Source organism: Camelus ferus, chromosome 3 (genome assembly GCF_009834535.1).
Source record: "Camelus ferus isolate YT-003-E chromosome 3, BCGSAC_Cfer_1.0, whole genome shotgun sequence".
In the NCBI taxonomy this organism is placed as follows: domain Eukaryota; kingdom Metazoa; phylum Chordata; class Mammalia; order Artiodactyla; family Camelidae; genus Camelus; species Camelus ferus.
The window spans coordinates 27,215,953-27,235,554 of NC_045698.1; the positions used below are offsets into that span (position 1 = coordinate 27,215,953).

Sequence of the window (19,602 nt, forward strand, 5' to 3'; positions counted from 1 at the left end):
TGAACAGTCCAGACTATAAACTAGTTGACCAATAAGATGTAATGTTTCTGAGATTATAATCTCCTCTAGAAAAGAAACTCTACTTTAAACAACTTTTCGGTGCTCAAGGTCTATCAGTGGTGACAACAACTGTCAACATACTACTGTACTATTACATTTCTGACTCTGTCCCCTTATACAAACACCAAGTCCTACCAATTTACCTCATTAACCCTATTCTCTCCACCATCGAACTGACCTGGGCCCCCATTCCTTCTTACTTTGATTGCTGCAATTGATGCCTAATAATCTCCCTATCTCTAATCATCACCTGTTGCTATACTGAAAGACAAAGTTAATAATCCATCAGCTATTTTTAATATTTCAAAAATTCTGATGAAACATGTCCTTGGTGATAAAACTTTCGATGAATCTCACTTTAAAGTTCAACTGGCAATAACATATTTGGAATATGGAAAATAGATAACATGTATCTTCTGTTTGAAAAACAGGAAAAAAATTCTGTGGTTAACAACTGTTTAATAAAGTATTTGGTAGATAAAGTACTTCAAAATAACAAATCTTTGGAATGGGAGTATAAAATGTTTTCTTCTGTTTGGGTGGTGATAAATATTGAAGATAATTAACCTGTCCTGAATATTACTGTTTATAATCGTGTTGAAGAATAAGTCTTGTACTATGACGCAATTAGAGGATGTGATACTAAATTAAAATGGCCACTTAAGTCCTACAGAAGTTCAAAGGAAGTATCTGTATTGGCTAGAGTACTTGCAAATGGTTTGTCATTTAAGCAGCATTATGTGATATTACAAAATTCAACTGAAATTACAGAATACTGTTCCACAACCAAAACATAGATATTCAATAACTACAGAATCTACAAAAGCTTTCACATTTGTTTCTAAATCAGAATTTTCCATTAAACTGTTGGAGAAGAAAGGAGGAGAGGAAAGGGAAAAGAGGTATAAGAAACTGATCTTCCTGGGTGAGAAAATTCTAAATTCTTATGATATTAATTTATATTTTAATACTTATTGATCTATTTATTATGTTTATGAGGAGCTTATAAGAAAAACTCCCCAAATAGTAAGATGTATATAACGCATTCTAAAAAGAGCTGGCTAGAAGCCAGATCAATTGGCTTTCAGGACCAAATCTGTCATCAATAAATCATTATCCTGGCCAAATCAATCCTCTCTCTGCCTTAGTTTCCTCATTTGTAAATTAAGATGTATATGACCAAGTCATTTCTAGAATTTCAAGTATAAAATTCTACTCTAGTATCTCAAGTGTAGTGCTATGAAAAGGATAGCTATAATTTAAAGTTTTTATAAATGAAATCATTCTTATTTTTTCAGGAAATAAATGCAAAGAAACTCTTAAACTCTGGGTAAATCATAGGAGGCTTTTCTCATAAATCAATGAGTAATCAATGAGGGAAAAGTGGTAGAATTTAGTCTCTACTGAAATAAAAGTTTAATCATTCTTTTGACATGATAAAACAAATTAAAGATACGAGTAGGTAATAAATTTGTAGAACTGCTATAAAGCAATTAGAGAAACACTAAAATCTACAAAGGGAATATTTGAAATCTGAGCTGAGACTGCAAGATGGATATAATGTAGAAAGAGGTGAAAATGAAATAAAAAGAGTAAGACAGAAGTAATGATCATAGTAGTGGTGGGGAGTAGAGGGTAGCCTGTCTATACGTACAATGGCACAAGGTCATAACTGGTTGACCCAGAAGTGGGCTCTGAGTGCCAAGATAAGCAGGTTATGCTTAATATCAAAAGGATTCATGGGCCAGTGTAGGTTTGGAATGTTGGAGAACTAGGTTTTTCACTCTGGCTTTGCCAATATCTTGCTTTGTATCGAGGACAAGAGATTCCCTTAAATGAATCCCTTTCAACTGTTTAAAAAAAAAAATCTGTGCTATATTAATCTCTTATTACATGAATAAAGAAATGATATATAAAGAAAATAATGGCTTAAATCAGGTAGGCAGTAAGAAGATTTTAAATTGGATAAAGAGTAGCAACAGCTAACTAGTGGGAAAATTATATAGAAAATGAGACAAAAATCAGGAAGGACTGCGGAATGGAGAGAGAGATGAGGGTAAAAGAAATCAGAGACACTGAAAAAGAAACAACCAAATAAAGAAAAAATCTTCTAAATGAATGAAACAGGTGAAAGAGAAGGAAAAGCAACATGTGTATTCCTTATTCATAAAGCAAGTTAACCTAAAGCAACATAGTTTCTGCTTTTCCTTTAAAATATAAAAGATTAATACTTTCAAAGAAAATGTGAAAACTGTTTTGAATGCATACAAAAAACCCACAGTGACCTAGTAATTATAATATTAACATTAATTTCTACTAGCTCAGTTGCCAAGTTGTTGCTGGAAAAAAAGAAATATGTGCTTGGGTTGTTAAAAGTACTAATGAAATTAGTTCCTCTAGCCGATAGAGGCCACTGTTCACTCAGCAAGCATGCTCTCCTTTTAACTCCAATTGCTTTTAGCTAAACCAAGGAGGAACCATGCGACACAGCTCTTCCTTTGAGCTGAGCTCTTACCACTAGATAAAAGCAATTTTCCTGTTCTTGGATCCACAAATGGTATCTGCCTTAAATTACTCTGTTCTCCAGAAGATAACAAAATAAAATTTTATTTTTGTTATAAAATTATTAAATTGTTTTTAAGGGTCTGTTTACTTTTACTGGGCTATTTTATAAACTAAATTGTAACTTGTACAAAACATTGTACAAAATTAAAATAAAATATTTAGTGAATAATTCAAAGAAGCTGAATTAAATTCAAACCATCTGAAGTTGTTTTTTCTTCTAAATGATTTTCTAAGGCAGCAACTCTCAAACTGTGGTCCAGGAAATTGAGGATATTTTCAGAGATTCTGCAAAGTTAAAACTATTTTCATAGTAACACAAATACATTACATTTTTTTTACTCTCATTCTCTCACAAGTATATATGGAAGTTTTCCAGAGGCTCTATTGCATGTGATTCACAACAGACTGAATGCAGAAGCAAATATTACAATCTAGCTATCTTCTATCAGGACAAATACTCTAGAGATTTGTAAAAATCTAAAATGCCACTCTACTCACTAATTTTCTTTTTGGAAAATATAGTTTGATTTATGTTTACTTGTAGTGAACTTGTCATTTTAATAATTAATATATTTTTTAATTTCTCACTTTAAATTCCTAGTATGATAAGTATTGATGTATATATTAACTTCAATAATCAAAGAGTTACTTTAGGTTCTTCAGAAATAAATTTCGTTTTCTTATCTTGAATTCTTGAAATCATGGCAGCCAAGAGGTTGTATGAATAAGTAAAAACCATAAACCTAACTTCTGAATTTAAATATAAGGCATTAAATCACAGTGCCAACATAACAATTTACCTATAGCAAAAAATTTTTAATCTATTTCCAATATCACTCTTACTAGAATTGCAAACTTCTTTTAAGATAACTCATCCATTTATTTCTTAACTATGCTCACCTATGGGTACTATTACTAACCATAAGCTAGACAAATGGAAGGAAAAAGAAGAGGGTATCTACTTAAGGCACAAACTCAACATTCCACAACCCTGGAGCATGCGCTGGATTCAAAGGTGGAGAAAGATGAGAAGAGCTAAAAAAGTTAATTGTTAAATAATTTTAGGGGTCTGGGGGGAGCGTATAGTTCAGTGGTAGAGTGCATGCCTAGTATGCACAAGGTCCTGGGTTCAATCCCCAGTACCTCCATTAAAGATAAATAAAATAAAAACCTAATTACCTCCCCCTCAAAAAAATACTTAAAAAAATTAAAATAATAATAATAATTTTAGGGGTCTTCACATTAAAACAAATATACACTGCACGAGTCTTATAAATTTTCAGGATGAAACATGATAAAATTCTTACACAAGCTGTATCTTAACCAGGTTAACTCTCAGTTCCCTCTAGTCCTCTGCCATTATGGCATCACATTACATTAATTAACAACAAAAAATTCTTTGAAGGCCTCTCATTAGAAGCAATATGGATTATTTCTTAACATCCTCTTTTGCAGAGTTTAGATTTTGACTTTTTACCCGATATAATAGTCTGGATTGTTTATTCCAACTGCCTACTGATTGTATCCAAATTCATCTTCAAAACAAACAGCTTGTAACTTTTGACACCTATTGCATAGTATTAACTCCAAGCATACAATTAAGAAAAAATCAGGGTAAGGAGCAAGTAATCTTTTTTCTCCAATAACATATCAATGTAGAATTTCATTTACATGTCCACTAAAGGAAGAAATACTTTTACAATGAACATTTTTATAAAAAATACTGTCCTCCCTATACACAATCACACAGAATAATTACACAAAACATTTGTTTACCTTGAAGTTGAATAGACTTAGAACTTATATATAATTTTAACAAAATAAAAATGTTTAAAGAGAATCCAACCTTTAAATAGAAAGATTTCACAAAGCAGTCTAAATCTAAAAATCTAAAATACTGAACATGAAAATCATAAATGTACCTTTACTCTCAGACATAGAGCCTACCTTTCTGACTAATCGAAGTGCTTGTGTCCTCTCTACCTCGTTGCTCTGCTGTATGTCAATGCACCTAAATAATACACAAAATATTTAATTACTGATAAAAATCTTAATAAACAATTTTTGTATAATATCACTAGAGCAGACCCATCTTCATAATATCAATACAGTATTTTTAAATTTTAATACATATAATTTTTTCAGTACCAGTAGGTATTTATTTACTTAATGTGTATCTCTTTAATGATAAATACTTGTTATAATAAAACATTTCAAAACTATTTCATTCAAAACCCCAGGAAAGAAGAATACAGTAAATAATTTATAGAATTACATACATTTATACAGAAATAATAAACATAGAGCAAAGTAATATTTTTTCAAAAATCCACTGAAAAAATACTCACCTATGATAAAGTTCACATATATTTTTATAATAATTGTGAAGGGAAATAATTCAAGTCTATGTTTTAGTTTAATTGTGATTTTAACCAGAACTTAAATTTTATATATTATGACTAAGTTCTAAGTCTTATATTGGCTATAATAATTCTACTTTACCAAAACATAAACTAAAATCTAAATGTACTTCAAAAACTAATGCTAAATATTACTTCACTGACATTTCTCTATAAAATTTATTATTCAATTTCTAAAGAGTTTGGTTTATATAGCAGAATATTTTATTTTTACTTATGATTAGACAGTTCACTATTCTAATCAATAGTTCATATATAGATAGACAAATAATTTGCTCTTCAAAAAGCATTTCTGCTATCTGAATATAATTAATCTAAAGCAACTTTATTAAGAAGTAAATAGACACAGATCTGGCCACAAACAGAGAGGTATGGATCAGACCAAGTCTCTTGCCAAAAATAACTATAAAGATTATACAAAGTACTTTATAGAGTAGCTGTTAAAAAGCCAATGGATAAAATCCCCGGAAAGAGAAGCACAAGCTCCACATCCACCCAGATTCTGTCCCTGGGGACACCCAGGCTTTGTCCCAGTTTTAGGGGAATAGAGTCCTTGAAGAAAGCAAAAGTCCTACTGGACTGGAGAGACAGACTGAACTTTAGGGAAGCCAAAGTGTCTCTGACTTAAGGAAAAAAAAGCTCAGAGAAAAGAAAACAGGAAAGTAAGCAATAATCTGCATACAATCCCCTTTCCAAGGCACTTGCCAGTTTCTAAGTTGTGCAAATGCAAGGTTAAAGTTCAAGAAACCAAGCAGAAGGCTACTGCTGAGAAGCTAAGGAACTGAGCAGAAACTTCAGCAGGTACATAATATTCTAAGAAAGATGTCAGGGCTCAAGGTTGGTCATGATGAAGAGATTCTGCTAAACCTCTTCACTTGAGATTCCCAACAGCCATTTCCTGGAGCAAATGCAAAGGTAAAACCAAATTTTAACAGAATCAGCGTGATAAGCCAACATTCCAGAATACAACTTAAGTCCTTTAAGAAAAAAATAACATGATCCAGAGCCAAAAACTTTGAATACGCAATGTTCACATCCAATCACATAATAGTATGAGGTATGCCTTAAAACAAAGTGTGAGGTAACCAAAAATCAAGGTAAAAAATGACAACAGAAAGAGAACACAAGCAATTTACATATTAAAGTTGTCATAAGAGGGCTATAAGTAACTCTTATGTTATTTGTGGGGGAGTGTGTATAGCTCAAGTGGTAGAGCACATGCTTAGCATACATGAGGTCCTGGGTTCAATCCCCAGTACCTCCTCTAAGAATAAACAAATACTAAAATACCTAATTACCTCCCCTCACTCCCCCAAAATAAATAAAATACACTTTAAAAAAAATGAATACATAAAATAAAACGTACACAATACAGAATCCAGAATAGCCAAGAGAGACTTGAAGAAGAAAAACTGGAGGGCTCACATTAATACATATTAACACTTATTGTCAAGCTGCAGTAATTTAAAACAGTGAGAAAATGGGACAAGAAATAGACAAATAGACCCAAAAAAGAGAACTGAGAACACCACAGTAGAACCCTACTTATCAGTTACCCGATTTACAACAAAACTGAAACAATTTAGGTATGAAAGGAAAATCTTTTCAATAAATGTTAATGTTTATTGGATATCTATAAAGACAAAAATGACTCGTGACATGACACCTACTTTAATATGTAAGGAATAAAACCTTTAGAAGAAAACATAGGATAATATCTTCTATAGACACCAAAAGCATTAACTATAAAAGACTGCTAAATTGGGTTTTATCAATTGAGACTGACTTGGAGAAAATATTCTCAATATGTAAACTTGAAAGGAATCATATCCAGAAGACATCACGAACTCCTACACAGCAGGATAGACAATCTAATTTACGAATGAGCAGAAGACAAAGATATCCAAATAGTCAACAAGCAGTGAAAGGGGAAAATTAAAACTATTATGAAACTCACAATGAAACTACAGCTAGAAAAGGGTATAATTAAAAACTGTGAACAGCAAATGCCGATGAGGATGTGGAGAGACTGGAATTCTCAAACACTGCTGGTGGGAGTGTAAATCAGTATAATCACTCTGGAAAACTGGCAATAACTACTTAAGTTAATTATACATAAACTTTATCACCCAGTAATTCCACTCCTACATATATACCTAGGAAAAATGAGTGCATATGTCCAACAAACTTGTACAAGAATGTTCAGGGCAGCTTCACTTAAAACAGGCAAACGCTAAAAACAACCCAGAAAAAAAATCATCAATAGAATGGATTAAATAAATTGTACTCTACTCATAACATGAAATACTACACAGAAATTTTTTTTAAAAAATCAACATGGATAAATCTCACAGATAACTGAGGAAAGCAAAGAGTAACAATGTATACTTCCAATATATGATACTCAAGAACAGGAAAAACTAGTCTACAATCAGAAAAGTCAGTGTAATGTTTACTACTGGTTGGAGACAAGGGAACTTTATCGGGAAGCTGAGAACGTTCTGTAGCTTACTTGGGATAATCGAGTATTTGGTTGTATCTATCTGTAAAAATCTGTATACTTTATGGTAGGTATGCTAAAACTTAATAAACAATTTAAAAAACATTGAAAAACAGAGAGCTCTAGGAAAATTACCTAGCTATTAAATAGTCCACTTTCAATTTTAGCACCTTCTGCAGAATACTGGAGTCTTGGATGAGATATCGAAGAGCTCGTAGCCCCGCTGCTCGCACTTCTTTTGCTTCATTCAATAAAGCTAACCGCAAACTGTATGAAAACAAACAAAAAGTCTGGCTGCATGAGTTTCAAATACAGATAAAGTTATGGTACCAAATCTTTCCTCAGTTGAAATAAGCTACGCTACTTGTCATTTTACATATATAAAAATCATTCACTGTAAGCCACAGAACTTCACTAATGTCAGTATTTTTTAATCTGTACCTCCTTGGTACAGTCTTACCAATCAAGAAAATGTTACTGAGTTTTGATCTACCTTCTGTAGTTGATTTTATATAAACAATGGGAAATTAAATGTCTTTTTCAAGCTGTAACACATATGCCTCTATAATCTATTCCTCCTCTGTCTACCTATACTTGTTTCACTCCTCTGAAAGAATTACTGAATTAAACCAATAAATAAAAATACTTTATAATGACAGTAGACAGAGACCGTTTATTTCTATTTTAATTCCTAAGCACACCAAAAAAGATGGCTGTGAAACTGTAACATTATGCCTCTACTGATGGGCTTGAGAAAATCAAGTCTGCCATAAGCACACTTTGTCCTAGGTGAGATCCAGAGATAACTATACAGGTTCTTCTTGTCCCTGAAAATATTACGAGAACTTTAATTCTGTGATTTAACTTAGAACTTTAAATTACAAAGTCCAGGTACTTTTCAACTTTAGTTTTGGTTCTTTATATTTGATAATTACAAAATATCAGTAAGAACAAGATAATAGTTAAAAATATTGGGGATCCCGAATTTTTCTAATGTTCAAACTGTTTTTATAAAATCAAATATGAGGTGTTACGCTATCCTATTTTTAGTTTAAAATTACTAAAATTGAAATTACTAAAATCCAGGAGATGAGGGAAGGAACTAAAACTATACTTACCAAATTATTATATCCTCATAGTTAAAACCCAGTTTTTCTTCACTGTGGCCAATATCACAAAGAAGCTGTCAGAAAAAGAAAATTAGCATGCATACATGTGTTATATATTTTTGTCTATTTATATACATTACATTTTTAGACTGTAAAATAAGGTATCTCTAATAAATTTTTGAAAACTACCTGATTCTATTGTCCAAATATGCAGATTTATTTCTACCATCTTTAGTTTTTTTATTTGCTCTGACGTTTTAGGTTTATTGCCTTTGTTTGAATTAATTATTTTTTTTATTATTTATTTTCCTCCACACAACACTTTAACTGTTTTAAAACCTATTCTTTTAGTGGTTACCATAGAGATTACAACAAGCACTGCTGACTTATTATTCTGATAGAAATTATTATACCATGTCCTCAACAATGCGACTCTTTCAACACTTTAATTTCATTTCAACACCTTAACTCCTCCTACCTTTCACTTTGTTGTTCTTTTCTACCTATCTTTCGAGCTCTGTAAGACATTATTTTTATTTTAGTTAATATTTAGTCAATATCAATTTATATTTACTCACAAATTCACCATTTCCATTACTCTTCACTCCAGTGGTAAATGTATGATATTCTCCCTTCTGCCTAAAGAATTCTCAGTTTGTTGTTGTTGATTTGTTTGTTTTATAGGTGTCTTCATTTGTTTAATTTATAGCCAAGGTTGCTGGAAATAGATTCCTTTGGTTTTTGTTTGTCTGGAAATGATTTTTTTCCCACATATGTTTTTAGAGGATATTTTGCTGGATTTATAGATTTATACACATTGAAAAATGTCATTTAAATAAAACTTATTATCAAATTGGCAAGAAACTGTTTTTTAACATGATTATACTAGATAAGAAAATACACTGCTGATAGAACTATAAACTAAACACATATTCTAAAATAAATTGGGAAAAATGCACCAAAATCAGGGTCTTCTTTTGGTGATTTGTATTAATAATTTAAAATGTAAAGTAGGTTCAAGCACAAGATCCTTATAACATTACCTACAATAACAAGGAACTGGAAACAAAATGCTGATAAAGGAAGAACCTAATGCAGCCATTAATATTATATAATACTGAAAGACAAGGGAAAACCTGCAAAAGTACTGGTAAATTAGGGAGAATATTCTAAAAAAATGTACATTTCTAAAAAAGATATACATTTTAAGTACTTTTCAAAAATCTATACATCAACATTTATATTTATTTATTTTTATTGAAGTGTAGTTAATTTATTACTAAGTCTATACATCAGCATTTTAGCATCAAAAAATGAAAGTGCAATCATAGGTGATTTATTTTGCTTTCTGTATTTTATAACTGTTTACAATGAATAGCTACTTACATAATCTGGGAAGAGTCATTACATATACAGTATGCATGAATAGTAACAGAAGTAGCATTTATTGACTATTAATCTTGTCAACCCTAGAAAGTAAGTAATATTTTGGTAAATGAAGACAACTGAGGCTAGAAACCGTAATACGACTTCCAAAGGCCACAAAGCTAATAAGCAGTAAAGCCAGAAGTCAAACCAAACCAGTCTGAGTCCAGAGCCCAGTGAAATGTTACTACGCTTTGGTATTAAAATTATTTACATGGCAGGGAAGGACTTTGGATTTAAAAAAAAAAAAAAGAATAACTGACCATTACCATCTTATTTCATTTCTCTAGACTCAAAAGTGGTATGAATCAAGAGTCTAGAGAACCACACACACTCTGGTTATAAACACATAAAATGGGTAAGTGAATTTAACTGTTCTTTTTTCCAGAACAGCTAACTGAAAACACACATACAAATACTGCCCATTTCAAAGGATTAAAACACACAAAAAGATACTCATCACTACTAAAAATAATTTAGTATTCATTTGAGATTCGTGAGATATTTCAGATTACTAGCATTGTCACTGTATGGCTCTATATATCAATAAAAAAGAAAAGGAAAAGAACTCCTTATCATGGTGTTTACTTAGACCTTGGACATATTCTAATTCATAATTAATAGAAAAATGAAGCTTAGAATTTATTATCAATATATAAAATATATGCTTTTAAAACAGGAAAAATGTTACTTTCTTAAAACAATGATTTATACAGATCAACTCAATTTCTAAGGCAGTGCTTCCATTCTTCGGCTACAGCAGTAACGGATGTTAATAAAGTGAAATGCTTTGAAACCCAGAAATAAAGTATACAAAATCTTATCCTATCAAGAGTTCGCTTCTACCCGAAGTATGTACTTGGTTCTCTCTTTCTGTATTTTCTTTGTCACACTTGTCATATATCCTTGCAGAAAAATACAGACTCAGAGAAACATAATTTCCAAATTACCCACCTTCTCAGACCACAAAACATATGACTTCACCATTTAACATTTTCTAGAATTAGCAGTTTTGATGAATAGGTAAAAAAAAAATATTCAGTTATTATTACGAAACCCAAAAAGCACACAATTTGTGAAGTATTTAGAAAGTTGTTTCATTTTCTGCTATTGTTTCATTTTCTGCTACCTAACTATAAATGTATTTTAATTGCAAGAAATATTTCTGAGAAAAATGTACATTCAGTTGGGAACTGGAAAATCACAACTAACAACTAAAAAATAATTTACAATGAAACAGCATATTTGTCATAATCAGTTGCTATTTTGCAGGAATAGTAATAGACATTAGGGTTATGCTTTCAATAGTGATTAAACTGCTTTCATGTTGTTTCCAGAATTACAGAAGAAGGCCTCTTTAATCAGTCTTAAATGAAAATATCCCTTTTGAATTAGAATTATCCCAAGCAGAGACTAAATCTTCTATAGAAAATTTTCTATATATCAGGAATAAGAAATTAAAGAATACACTGATAAGATCCTGAATTTTCAATTATCAAAGAAATATCACACTTCCAGTTTTCATACCAGGAATTCATATATTAAGTTTCAAAATATTAGGAATAAGAATTAATTATTTTAATATAAAATCCTTGTAGTGACTGACTCACTACCTTATTAATAATCTCCTGATTTAAATAAACAAACCCTACAAATCAAACCCTTTAAACTCCTAACTCTAGGAAAGAGGCAAGAAGAAATAGCAAGAACACTGACTTGGTAAATTTAAACAATGGGAATCTCATTCCGCCTCAACTACTGACTGAATTACTAATTAACCTTCAACCATTAGGCAGCAATATCTTCAATTCTACCTTAGACATTACTGGTAACTTCCTATGTCCTGTATAAGTTATTAAACTGTAATAATGCCTGCCCTATCAAATAGGTTTGTTAATTTTAAGAATAAATCACTGTTAACATTTAGAAATCATTAAAGATCTTTCAAAATGTAAGAATCAGCATCCTAACAGTCACTTAAAATGCTAAGTTATTAGATATCACACATTTCTTTGGGGTTCTATGGCTCCCCATCCCTCATGTTTTTATGACTACCAATCACAATACCTATAGCTTAATGTTGACCAAACAGGTCAGAGTTCACATAGAAGTTGTAAGAAAGAGCAACCCTTTCCTTTCACAACTGAAAGCTATAAAGATGATGTATCTTAGTCATATGGAAAGTGTTTGAGAGCAGAGATAACCTAAAAGAAAAGAGCTGAGAAATGGAGGGACAGGATGCAATTAACATTTTTTCCTCAACCCATGGATTGCTCTGTCTCAAATTAAGACCTGACATATGGTCTTCCTCACCATGAGAGCAAATAACTTGGTTTTACCTCAGCTCAGTTGAATTAGGTTTGTTGAATTTGTTACTTATAAACCAACTTAAGCATTCAGTATCATCAAAAGTTCACAATTATTTTATGAGCATAACTATTAAATTTAAATTTTTAATATGAACAAAACAAACACTATTACATAATGCCTTACTTTTAAATGGGGTAAAGGTTTTGATACCATGTCACTGGTATGTTTTGCTTATTAAAATCCATGTCCAACATGAGTCAATCAATGTATTTGTTATAATTAATCCATAGAACTTTCTCATAAATACTAAAATATTCAAAAGGGGCTATCAACAACATCCTACTCTGACAAAGTTAAAATAGAAGTCTAACACATCTCTAGTTAATAAAAATGTCTGAGATACTTATTAAATGTAATAACTTAAAAAAAAATAATGATCAGTTAAAACCAGGCAGTTAAATGTTACTCCCATTTTACTTCTACCACCCTAAAGGCTAAATGAACAGTTCTCCTTATTAAGCAACAGATAGAATAACCTAAACTTTAAAAAAATCTTATCACAAGTTAAAATTCCACAGCATAGTCTTTCAGAAGGCAATTTATAAGTAGGCTTTAAAATAAAAAGTATAAATGCTGTTGGCTAAATAATCACTCCTAAAATTCTATTCTGCACAAAAACTACAGAAGAATGTTACTAATGCATTATTTAAAACAGTAAAATGTAAGAAAAACTTGTATTTTTTTAATGGTGGAATGATTAAATAAATTATGATATATGTATTATGCATATATGTATGTCTGTATGTATATTTGGATCATTATACATGACATACATATGGATGGTATGTAGCACATATGCAGCTATAAAAAAGCAGGTCTACATTTATAGAAAAGAAAAGGACTCTGATATACAGAAGTGGAAAAGCAAACTACAAATCAATAAATTTCATGATCTCATTAAAAAACCTTTGTGTATACATATATAATAATAAATGGTAAATAAGCTGAGTATTATATTAAACATTTCTTTTTGTTTAGCTTATTTACTTCTCACAACTCACTGACATACACACACACTTAAACTATACCAGAGAAGGATAAACTCCTTCTACTGGTTACCTTTTGGGAATGGTATTTTTTTAGAGTGGGGAGGTGGATGGGAAGGATATGTGAAAAAGGACTTTCACTTTTTATGATATATTGTTTTTAATTGCTTATATTTAATTTATATTTATATAGAAATATAAATATATATTTAATAAAGCACTACTTTAGTTTCTATATTTAGCTTATATGATTCTAAATTTTTTTTAAAAACATAACAAAACAAAGATTCCTCTGAAGTTTTTCATATATGAGATTAAATACAGAAAAAGAGAACTTTTAGAATGTGAAAGAACTGAAACATTTTCATCTTTAAAAGCAGGTTTTTAGATTATGAGCATGTTGTCAGTTTTAAAAATAGAATACTAAGATTATGTTCATCAGCAGTCTGTTAAACACATTACTTTATCTAGTGAAATGATGTCAGAAGACAAGCATGGGTGTGTGACATTCACATGGTTACAGGATCACATCACTGGCACCCTCTCTCCATCCCTTAAAAGGAGGTTTAATTCTGGAGATGAAGTCCATCCTTCACAACATTTTAGTCCTAACGTCTACTAAATTAACTTAATCCTAACAGTTAGGCTATACTTAAAAACAAAACAAACACTAGTACAACAAAAACTCATATTTAAACTACAAAATCACCCCAATGTAATACAATACCTTTAATTAAATACTTATGTGCCAGGCTTTGGAGTAGAGAGGGATGTTAAGAGTGAAAAAAAAAATACTACATGTTTCTTATATTTCAGACTCTCAGCTTAATAAGACAGTAACCCACAACAAATAATAATTATGATAATAAAAGAACAGATAAAATTTGGTAGACATATTTATAACCTGTTATGAGAACACAGTGTAGGGTGACCAACTAACTCCTACCTACCTAATTGGCCTCCTGGAATCATAATCTTTTCTTATTTTCTTTCTTTTTTCTTTTGTTAAATGTATTTTTACTGACGTCTAGTCAGTTTACAATGTTGTGTCAATTTTTGGTGTACAGCATAATGCTTCAGTCATACACAAACATACATGTTTCCATATTCTCTTTCACCATGAGTTACTACAAGATATTGAATAGAGTTACCTGTGCTATACACTATGAACTTGCTATTTATCTATTTTATATATATTAATATCTGTAAATCTCGAACTCCTAATTTATCCCTTCCCACCCTCTTATTTTCTTTTCTATAGAGTGATTCTCAGAGATTTCTAAGATTTTCTAAATTTTACTCTGTAACTTAATGACCTTACAGATTTTAAAAGAACACCAGCTCTATAAATATTTATTAACCTAGCTTGCCAATAAATTCAGACACATTATATTTTGATTAAATTCAGTAAGCATTTACTTTGTGCCAGGTACCTGGAGAAATTTTATAATAAAACTTACAGATCTTTACTTACAGCAGTGGCTCTTAACCAGGAATGATTCTGTCTCCCAGGAAATATTTGGCAATGCTTGGAGACACTTTTACTTACTTGTGACAATTGATGGAGGTATGCTAGTGGCTTCTGGTGGGCAGAGGCCAGGGATGCTGCTAAACACCCTACAATGAACAAGACAGCCTCCCAAAACAAATAATTATCTTGCCCAATATGTCAATATTGCTGAGATTGAAAAACCCTGTACAGTAACAGCTTACTAACCTATAATTCAAGTTATTAAGCAGACTCAACTTTTCAGAGTCAACCAAAAAACCTGAAAAGTGGCAAAACAAAAAACAAAAAATAAAAACACACACACACACACAAAAACAAAGGAAACAAAAAAACAGATCCTTGGTTGCAAAGCATTACCTGTTACGGAGTACATATTATGTGCTAGGTACTATACAGGGACTTTGCCTCTAATAACAGCAAAATCATCTCTGAATAAAGAATCTGCTCAGACTGCCTTGCTGGTTAGGGTCAGACCTGGGCTGTAAAACCCCATTTATTTGATCTCAAACTCATGCTCTTCCTACTATATCACCAGGCAGCCACATCAGATTTTATCAAGTCCCATGTTCACGGACTTTATTAATGGAACAGCCTCTCACATCCTGACCCAAGGTTTAGTTCCTCACATTGTAGAAAAATTCTAGTAAGTTTGGTTATGTGATTTTTAAATCCATAAATAATTTAAAACAGCAAATAAAAGGTCTGCTAAAAGCTGGCACCAGGGCCAGAGAGAAATGTGAAAACTGTAAACAAAGGATATGGCAAAACAAAAACCAAACAAGAATACAAAAAGCTCAAAAGCCTAGGGCCTTCATTACAGAGGCGCATCATTCTATACTCCCAGTGGTACAATGGCCAGAGGGAAGGAGCCAGGGAACAGGGGAGGAAGGAGGAATGAGGGGAGGAGGTAGGGAAGGCTGAAGAGAGAGGAGATGAAGGGGAAAAGGAGGTAAAAGGGGAGAAGGAGAGAGTCAGAGAGAAGGAGAAAGGGGAGAAGAGACTGGGAGAGCACAAATCAAGGGAACAACTTAATGAAACACTATGGGAAAAATTTAAGAAGAAACAAATAGAGGAGGGGAAAGGGAGAGTGGGCAACTGGCCCTAATCCGAGAGAGATGGGATCTAGATAGAAATAAACGGAGAATAGAGAAGGGAAAAAGAAAGGTGTCCAAAAGATTCCCAGAAACAGATGTTTGAATCACTCCTATTCCAAAAAGTCCTATATGTGCCCTGTCCATTACGGTTGGTAGTTACTAGTCACAGGTGGCTATGAGCACTGGAAATATGGCTAATCTGAATTGAGATGTATTAATAACCATAATATATACACTTGATTTCAAAGATTTAGTATAAAAAATATTAAACATCCCATTAAATATTTTATACTAATTACATAAAATGGTAATGATTTGGATATACTGGATACAAAAATACATTACTAAAAATACTCTCACATGTTGCCTTTTACTTTTTTAGTGTGGCTACTAGAAAATTTAAAATTACATTGTGTGGCTCACATTATATTCTACTGGACAGCACTGCTCTAGATTTTTAAGATTATTGCTTTAGGACCCATTCTGGTGCCAAAGTGAAATAACAGAAATCATAGCCATTCTTACATTCATTCCCAGGATTTCAGCTGTCAAGAGATGTGAAGCTATACATCTAGGTGTCTATCTGACTGTGACGAGAACCATCAGTTCAAACAGGACATAAACCTCTATTAATTGTTTTTAACAGTTAAATCCAGGCAAGTGGTAAGACATATTATTATTAGAGTTGAGTGAAGAACAATGATATAAAACTGAGAAATTTAACAGAGGGAGTGAAACCAGGAGACGCAATTTGAAACCCTGGAACATTCTGGGTCTTAAAAACTTGACATTATCTGACTAGTATACTGAAGAAAGGTATTTCAAGATTTTTATTACAACCATAAAAATGAAAACATACATAGGAATATTTTTGAAAACCCCTTCTCAAGCATTTATTCAATGTTTTTGAAAGTTGTTTTAGAAAAAATCACTTTCTCAACCCTCACACAAAATAATTTCCTCATTATATAAAAATAAGTGCCAGAATATTTCAAAGTTTCACTAAGAAAAAATAAATGCATATGTATTTGCTTCCATAATTATGAAAAACACTAATCTATTTTGTATTTATTATACAACACCATATCACAAAAACATTTTGTTACATAGTGACTATATTCTCATCCCTTTATTTCCATGAAATAAAATCAATTACAGTCTTATTACCAGATAGTAAAGAATTAAACATTTTGGAAGGATTAAAACAGTGCTGCTCAAACTTTAATGTACATACAAATTCACCTGAGAATCTTTATTAAAATGTAGATTCTGATTCAGTAGGTCAGGGGTGGAGCCAAAAATAGTACATTTCAAATAAGCCCCAAGGTGATGCCAATGCTGCTGGTCTGTGGATCACACTTTGAGTAGTAAGGGGTTAAAACATACAATTATTCCTACATTTAAAATGTAGAACAATTTATATTTAGTAAACTAAAAAGAGAAAAAAATTTTCCCAAAGGAAGCACTCTGTTTCTATTTACAGCATCACCTCAAATATAGACATTTTCGTGCTTCCAAGAGTTGGCTGTCCAGTATTACCAGGCTCAAAAACATACCAATCCATCTATCAAACTTAGGAATTCTCAGCTGCTAATAGAGATCAAGTTAATATTTATTTGGGACAATGGCCCCTGCTTTTACCTTGGGCTGTAACTGAGATCCAAATAATAGGAACAGAGTATCGGGGAAAGAGAGAGGAAGCTCTAATATATTAGAATATATGTATTTAGAAATCTATATTTATATTTCTCTGGAAATAATAGTTATACCTATGAAATGCAACACACACACATACTTATGTAAAAACACATTTATCATATAAAATCCCATAAAAAAGAACATAAAAAGGCAAAAGAAACACTTATCATGTGAAAAACAGACTGAATTATGGACTTGTCAAGTGTTTTTTTCTTTTAATTTTCTTCTGAACTTACCAAATTTTCTACAACATATATATAATACTTCCATGATTAATACATGGAATACACTTTTAAATTTAAAAACATATGACAAAATCCATGAGAAGCAGCAGAGGAAAGCACTAATATTGAGTGAATACTCAAAAATTTCTTGTTAATGTGGTTAAGAAGCATCTAATAAGTACAATAAGATATGAAGAATTTAAGATGATTAATATAAAGATTCCAGTTACTTACCTTAGTAAAGTTATTCAGATGGCCTAGCTTTCTCATATTTGATACTCCCTGCAATTTGGCCACATTTTGGAGAATCTCCCTTAAGTTATCAGAAGGCTCTAGAATAAAAGACAATAATTTAACATAATTTTAAAAGAGTATTTTTCTAACCAAACACATAAAATGTGTAGTATTAAAGCTTCACAACTTTGGCTCTTGGTTTAAAATCTTACTCTCGCATACAAAATAATTTCCTCAAATTTATCTACTTAGGAGACTTATAAGTCCATATGTATGACTCATTCATTGACCTTCACAGTTCTACTCCACTCATACCTATGGTCTAACTGTGTATCAACATCTGGAATTATTCAACCACTAAATCTTAAATTTCAACCCCAACCCCAAGCACAACTTTCACTTCTGGCCACAATGTAGTAACAGGCACCAAAAATACTGTTCTATTTGAATTAACCAAAAAACTGAACAAAATACATAAAACTATAGTTCTCAAAACACTGGATATTAAGAAGTAAAGAACAATAATCCCTAGAAATGAGAAATAAACAAGTGTGCCCTACAACTGCCTCAGCTGTCTGTCTTCAGAGAGTTTCAAGGCCTTGGTGCTGATAGGAGAAATCCAGGCAAATTGAGTTGAAGAGACAGAGCTAAGACTCCAAGGAGAACAAAAAGTATTAGAGAAGAAAGCACTGCCCAGAGAACACTGGACATCTGTAAAGCGACCCCTTAGGTAGTCAGTATAGCAATGATTGGTGCATGTGTGTGAGGAAATTACCACTCAAAAGAATTAAAGGGAAGAGTACCTTGCATTCACACAGGACAGGGAACCATGCTTGTTCCTAACAGTCATACTGAAAACCTTTATAGTTCATGGGGCACTGGTTAAAGTATTCAGAAGTCTTGGCTCAGTAGTGGGGAACAATCAGATACTGACTAAAATTTCTTTGATCCCACCTAACAAATCTTCAAAGCAAGACTTAAAAGAATTAAACTGTTTCCAAGTAACTAAAATGTGTCTCAGACCAAAGCTCAAGAAGAATCGTAAGAACAGAAAAATAGGAAGTATCTAATGAGGTAAGATTTACAGTCATTAGCATCCAATCAATTAACAGACATGCAAAGAAGCAGGAAAACATGACCTATAGTGAGCAGAAAAATTAATCAACTGAAAATGACCCAGAACTGACACATATATTAGAAACCGCATTAAAGGACACTGAAACAATTTTTATAACTGTAGTCTGTATGTTTAAAAACAGAAACATGAAAAGTGAAAAAGCACTCAAATTTCTGGAGATGAAAACTACAATATCTCAGATAAACCACTAAATGGGAATAACAGTACAATAAGCTTTTATAGAAAGTAAGAATTGTGGATTTGAAGACAAAGCAATAAAAACTATCCAA

The 19,602-nt window shown here is 31.8% G+C and overlaps 1 protein-coding gene across 2 annotated transcripts in view; it reads right to left on the reverse strand.

Annotated features, from left to right (window-relative positions):
• Positions 1–19,602, reverse strand: part of RICTOR (RPTOR independent companion of MTOR complex 2) — a 102,198-nt gene that overhangs the window by 52,937 nt on the left and 29,659 nt on the right. For both annotated transcript variants that reach the window (XM_032471310.1, XM_032471302.1), the window contains exons 3-6: positions 18,196–18,293; positions 8,664–8,728; positions 7,681–7,812; positions 4,573–4,636 (exon numbers count right to left, since the gene is read on the reverse strand). In XM_032471310.1, the coding sequence (XP_032327201.1) occupies positions 4,573–4,636; positions 7,681–7,812; positions 8,664–8,728; positions 18,196–18,293 (359 nt within the window). The remainder of the gene's footprint in view (positions 1–4,572; positions 4,637–7,680; positions 7,813–8,663; positions 8,729–18,195; positions 18,294–19,602) is intronic.